Here is a 6,708-nt window from a genome sequence, read left to right on the forward strand (position 1 = left end):
AAATCATAGCCTCTTGCAGCATGTTCCTTTGCTTTGAATTGAAAAGTAAGTATTCTATACATTTCAGTACCACACAAGCAGCAGCCAAAGAGTCAATATGTAACATATCTTACACTCTGGCGGATTGTGGTAGGATTCAAGAAGCTACTTGGCACAGTCCCCCACGTCTGAGTTCATTTGATGGATAAAAATCCTAAATGAACTAAATGTTAGGGAATAGGTGAAGCAGTGACTAATTATTACAGATTATTACAGATTTGTATGGGGATAGTGTGATTTATCATCAAATATAGATATGTAGGTTAGCAAACTATCATTTTAGAGAGAACACTGATGCTGTATTCTTGGTGTCCAGACAATTGCACATGAAGACTTTTGCGTACATCTTGCAAAAATCCATTGCAATAGCAGAAAATGAATAAATAATTAAAATCACCTAAATTGTTGACACACCAGCCAGTATCAAGGTATGAAAGTCTGCAGTTTCAAAGAAAGAAAAAGCTTTTATGTAAATGAAACAAGCGTACAGCAAAATATAGAAGAAACATTGTGAATGCCAAATGTATACACAAGGTGCAAATGATATTCTGAGCAATTTCATGGTCTGAGGTGTGTGTGCTGTGATTTAGAGGAGTGTGCTATCAATGGCATTGAATCACTTTCTCATTCCGCTCAGAGCAGTGTTGTTCTGTGCAATGAGCTTCACAATGAGTTGAATTTAATAATTTGATCACGTTGCTACTTTGATTATTTTCCCATTGATGGACCCCAGGAGCAGTTTGTTTACCCATCAGTCCCCAGAGGATGCTACCTCTCACATTAGCCTACAAAAAGAAGGCTTTTATCCTAAATCATGGCTTTATTATAAAACATAAAAAAACATCAATATCCCACATAGCACTGGGAAATGAATTAAAAGCAGCACTGAATAAAACAAAAAGGTCTGATTGCAGCAGAAGCAGATTACAGTAATCAACATGAAAACACTTGCACTTGACTCAGGTAAACTGAGCTCTAAGGTATTCATAAACAGCAAAATGAAGATAGTGATATGATTATATGTCTGTAGAAAAATGAATATAAATGAAACAGTGCTTCATAAAACACAAGAACTATTGCACTACATTATGGCTTTTAGATGTATTGGAAATGTCTTTGATTGTACAACAACAGGCCTTCAGGGATGTTCAATTTTCAAGTCTTAAGCCTATTGGAATTTATCTGCTTGAGATCCAGTCTTCTAACCTCAATTAAGATGTTTACAGGTCCCATATATCTCAAGTTCACTGAAAACAAAATATGTGAATGGAGGAGGAAACTTAATTTAAAACAAAAAGTTAAATACTTGATTTTCCATGCAGTTTCTAACCAATTGAAGTCCAAATCTAAATCCAGGACTTGACAAAACTCTTCCAATTAGGGCCATTTTCCACGTGTTGTCAGATGATCAGGGTTCAGTTTCATGTGGATGCTATTTTCATATTTATTCAGTCTATCTAATTCAATTCCTCTCTTAATCAGATTTCTTGCTTGAAAACACAATTTTCTATTGTCTCAAATTTGTATTGAAGTGTGAATTCTTTTGACATTGCACATTCCATAATCTAAATTTTGTTCATGTTCTTTCAAACAAGAAACATTTAAGACAGAATCACTTTATCTTGATCAGACCACAGCAGACAATCAGCAGCAATAATGTTTATCACAATTGTCAATTATATAAATGTTAATGACCTACTTAATAACCTGCTATAACTTTAATATTAATAGACTAGATGTTTACTTGTTAATGTTCAGATGTGGTTAAGGTGTAAGCATACCATGTTAACAAACCTCTTCTCACATCTCTTATACTTGACTTATATAGAGAGAGTGCCTGACACGATGTGGTAAAGTTTCTCTGATGTTTCTATAGAATCTACATTTTAGAAGGTTAAAAGTGTATTTGTGTATCATCTCTTTCCTGCTCTCCTGTGCACTTATCCAACATCATCATAGTCCTCATCATTCTTGTTGTCCTCTTCTGTTCCGATGTCATCGTAGTCCTCTGTGGAGTTGTTGTCTGGACAGTCTGCTTCTCCGTCTCCGATGTCATCGTAGTCCTCTGTGGAGGTGTTGTCTGGACAGTCTGCTGGGGGCTCCACATGCAGGTATGGTAGAGGAGGATGAATTGCATCATCCTCATCCAACTTCTCATAAAGGGTCTGCTCAGTCAGGTTCTCATAGCTATGAGCCTCTGAAAAACAGCAACATATTCAATATAATAAGGTTCCTTCTTTGTTATGTTGCATTAGGCTGCTGGTTCACAATCCTGATCCTGCATATTTTCCATCTTCTCCTTCTTCTTCACCTACTGGGTGTGTTTATCCAATTGAGACATTGAGAAGTATAAGTCTTGATCAAGCAAAGACATCGAAGAGATGAGGGAGCTGAGGAGTGAGAACCAATTTGTTGTTACCTAGTCTGTGTTTAATTTAATTTAATTTTATTTTATTTTATCTTATTTTATTTTATTGTATTTTATTTTATTTTATTTTATTTTATTTTATTTTATTTTATTTTATTTTATCTAGTTTTATTTTTTATTTCTTTTTATTTCTTTTCATTTAAAACTATTACTTTTTGTCCACTTCTTTCTGTTATCAGTAGTTGTATAGTAGTGGTAGTAATGGTAGGAGGAGGTCAGCTAAACCTTCTACACATGTAGCATTATTGTTAGTATTAGTCATTCACTTTTTGATCAGATAATACGTCATTAGGAACACTGAGTAGTCGGCGTTTGTCATTTCCCCTTTTTTTCATACACCACAAACACCCTCTTGTGGCAGACGTTCAGAATTTGTGGCGTTATGAATTGACGTTCAAGCTGTGTGACAGCCACAGTCATTATGTATGTATGGACTCATCTAATATAATAACTACAGTGTTAGAACTCTCCAAAGCTCCAGGTTATCATCATTTCTGCATAATTGTACATTTATCTGCCTATATTAATATATTCTGTGTAATCGTGAACCTTTTTTTCCTCTTCCTTGATCATTAGCATGATGTCAGATATGATCAACTAAGTCATGTTGTGTGTATTACCAGTGACATGATCTGTGGTCATATTAACTGTTGTCTGTTAACTTCTCTGTGCCTTTGAGGAGGTTAAACGCGGTCAGTCGCTGTCATATTGCTCCTCTGCTCAGTCAGAAGAGTATCTCTCTCTGCTTTAGGACGCGTTTCCATGCACTTTAAAATGTTGACGAGCGTGTGAAGCTTTGGTCTCAACAGGGGGCCCCTTTGTTAGACTGGAGCTGTTTGTGACGGCTGCTACAGTGCATTTCAGTGATGATGTGAGATGGACTTTGGCTCAGAAACATTAATGCTGAATATGTGGTTCTCTGTTAGATCTGAATCCAGTTCATGAGGTTTCGCGAAAACAGTCATCTGCCTGTCATACGCAGAACAATCTTGTCTAATTTTCCGGTCATAAGCGGTCGCATTTCTTTGGTTTTTGTCACTAAGCCATGTGAATATATAAGGCTTTTTGTCCTTCATCCGTGCCATTTTCTTCTAGGTTTCGCATTCTGTTTGTGGTAAAGCCGAGATGCTGAATATTTGAGGAAGTATTGGGCCACTCAGAGGTCCACTGTGTCTTGCCTGCTGTGAGAAACTGGTTCCTTGTAGGCAGAGGAGGCACTCCCACTTCAAAGGGACTTGATTGGTAATGGCTGGTCCTGGGGAGTAGAAGAACACGGGGGTTAAAATCCCAAAAAATGAAATTACACAATAAGGCTTAAGAATCTTAACTGTTAATATACAACCCAGTCATCCTTATTCTAACAGGTTTAAGGTATAGTCCACATATAACTGACACTTTGTTCATTATTAAATGTGATGTAATCAGCATAAATATAGACATTACTCAGCCTGAAACTCAGATGGCTTGCGAAACTGTAAGGTTCTGTGTTTGACTGTGAAAAAAGAAAAAGAAAGACAGGATACAGTTAAGATGAAATAAAAATATATATATAATATATTCACAAAGTTACAAGCTGTTGGTTTGGTTGCACAAGAATGAGCCCTGACATCATCTGACATCATCTCAAGTTAGCCTTCATTATAAATCCTCAATTAAGCAGCTATATGTTTACATTTCTATACTTATATTTCTATGTTGAAATGTGTAATTCTTCATTTTTCTCAAGTTGCTGTTACTTAAAATTAATGTTTATATCCTATTTAATCTACTGTGTGTTTATCTTTGCCATACTGCTGTAACCAAGTTTACCACAAGGATCGATAAAGTCTCATCTAAATCTTATCAACCTAAATAAAACAATTAATGATATTTTGCGTCTTTTCTTTATTTAACTTAATGATTTTATATTCAGTAACACTAACAGTCTTTTCAGGGTTTCCTTCCCCCTCTTGCTTTCAACTTGTGGTGATGATTGTTTTTTTAGTGAAGTGAAAGAGATGCAGTTATTAGAAATGAAACCCCTGGCTTATGCTCAGTGTATGGTTGTAAAATTGCCCTTTACGTGAAAGACATATGCATGAACATATAAACAGTGTTTGTAGATTCACTTCGATGTTGTTTGCAGTATCCTCAAAAGGAGGAAGGAATAGTGATAATGAAAGTAGTATGGGACAGCAGTATTGTGTTACTGAGGTTATTAAATCTTAGACACCTAAACAGTTGTGAGATTCTAACAGAGGTAGCTTAGTTTGGATGTCTGTCTCTGATTGTTCCTCTTTAAGCTAAAACCAGGTCACAAGTCATTTGTTTCAAAGTTCTATGTATGTCTAAAGACTCCAGTCATGTGGCTCTCCTCAGGAAAATAGACAATGGGGGAATAAACACGTGTCACATACTTAAAGTCCATTTAAATTAAACCTGGATTTGTTAGATTATTTTTGAAGAGTTTTTCATTTTTCTTGTTTTTTAAACTGGCTTGGTCTTTATAGTTTGATGCAGATTTGGCTGAATTTCAATGATACCAAGCATAACAGTCAGACAGTAAAGTATACCATTAAGTATTGTTCTAACCAAAACAAGTCATGCAAATTGTTGCTACCAATGTTTCTAAAGATACTACAGGGGAAACAGCTATACAAAAACATATTCCCATGTTACAGGCACAAAAGCAAGTCAAAGAGAATAGTTATTAAAGACAGCATATAGGTTAATCGCGTGAAGTCATTCACAACAAACAATCTGTTATGACCTGTTGACCACAGAAATATGTTCACTCTTTAGAGCTGTATGCATTAATATTTCACTCATCTACCTTTCCTCGACATCATAGCTGTGTTAAACGTATTTTGATCACCACAGGGAGAAGAGGGAAGTTTTAAAAGTAGGAAAATGAAGTTAAAATTTGTTGTAACATGCAGAAAAAAGCGATAGCTAATCAGAGATCCAACCTACCTCCTCTGGCTATGCACTTGTTGATGAGAATGAAAATGATGCAGATCACGCAAGACATACAAATGATCGCAACTATCACCCATAACCACCTGATCTTGAGTAAACCCATGGGAAAGAACAGAGGAATAACAGAGAATCAGATTTGGATTGTCAAATATTGGCCACACGACAAGACACCATCTAACTCTCAGCTTTTGGGTATGCAGTGCTGTTACATAGGAAAGAAGATCGTTCACAACTTCCCCTTTTTTTCTAAGTTGACCAAGCCTTGTGGATATTTTGGTATCGACATTGCAATTCTGAGAATCAAGTAAACCATTTGTCAACCTCGAGGGACTTTTTCTCTGATCAAGTCTTCCCTGTTCGCTAGAATTTATTTAGAAGCTTGTTTGTGATCATTAAGATGGAATATTGTGAGCCATGTTTCTCCTGGGAATGGGAATGTTCCGTACATATGAATGTGTTTTTCCACAGAGAATGATGCATTTGTTCCCTTATCTCTATAAACAGATTAATATAAATGCTGTTGTGTCTATCAGTGAGCCCCCACATCCTCTCAGAGCAACAGCTTCCTGTTAATTTAAAAAACAAGTCCTACATCAGTTTTACAGATGGATATGCACATGAAGCCATCAAATTATTATTATTATTATTTCATCAAATCTACATATGTGCCTGTGGTGTATGTGTTACTTTATCTTCTCTGGAGTAGATGGGTTGCTATCAATGATAGATATAACAAGCGTCATGGTGAGGATGATTCAGTGGTTCACTTATAATGTTCTTATTGACTACAGGAACTTGAATTGTGAAACTGCATTTCCCCCACCCCCTACTATGCTCCAGTGACCATAGTCTGTGTGTGTGTGTGTGTGTGTGTGTGTGTGTGTGTGTGTCTGTGTGTTTGTGTGTAGTCAAACGAATAGTCAAACAAGCATACCAAATGACTACATCTGTGCGAACTCTGAGTGTATTTTTGGTGTTACTGTGGAAGGTTGTGTTCCTCATTTTCAATCTCTGTGACGTTCAAAAAATTGCCAGATAATGTGTTTGGCCATAATGATAAATAAGGCCTTATTGGGAGAAAAAATGAGGAGGATTGATTGGATAAATAGTAATATTATTTGTACTTACATGGTGTGGCATTGACTTTACGTGGTTGTGGATTTAACATGATGTTTTATGCAAGTGATCTTTGTACATTACGATCATTTGGCAGACGCTTTTATCCAAAGCGACTTACATTACCACCCTTCGCAGAGGGGGGAGCAACTGAGGGTTCGGTGCCT

General features: G+C 36.3%; 1 protein-coding gene across 1 annotated transcript; it reads right to left on the reverse strand.

Moving 5' to 3' along the window:
- Nucleotides 1-851: 851 nt before the first annotated feature.
- On the reverse strand, nt 852-5,643 carry scimp (SLP adaptor and CSK interacting membrane protein). The gene is made up of 4 exons (XM_076161407.1): nt 5,420-5,643; nt 3,911-3,959; nt 3,646-3,722; nt 852-2,236 (listed from the first exon to the last, which is right to left on the reverse strand). Exons 1-4 carry the CDS (start codon nt 5,526-5,528, stop codon nt 1,980-1,982), a joined length of 492 nt encoding a protein of 163 aa, XP_076017522.1. The 5' UTR covers nt 5,529-5,643; the 3' UTR covers nt 852-1,979.
- Nucleotides 5,644-6,708: the final 1,065 nt, after the last annotated feature.

This window comes from Genypterus blacodes, unplaced genomic scaffold (assembly GCF_046128005.1).
Source record: "Genypterus blacodes isolate CSIRO-AG114 ecotype Tasmania unplaced genomic scaffold, CSIRO-AGI_Gbla_v1 ptg000111l_1, whole genome shotgun sequence".
In the NCBI taxonomy this organism is placed as follows: Eukaryota; Metazoa; Chordata; class Actinopteri; order Ophidiiformes; family Ophidiidae; genus Genypterus; species Genypterus blacodes.

Coding starts and splice junctions, on each gene's coding strand:
- scimp (XM_076161407.1), bottom strand. CDS start 5,528: ATGGGTTTACTCAAGATCAGGTGGTTATGGGTGATAGTTGCGATCATT. Junction 3,723..3,910: donor CCATCTGAGTTTCAGGCTGA/GTAATGTCTATA, acceptor TCTACTCCCCAG/GACCAGCCATTACCAATCAA. Junction 2,237..3,645: donor GAACCAGTTTCTCACAGCAG/GCAAGACACAGT, acceptor GCTGTTTTTCAG/AGGCTCATAGCTATGAGAAC.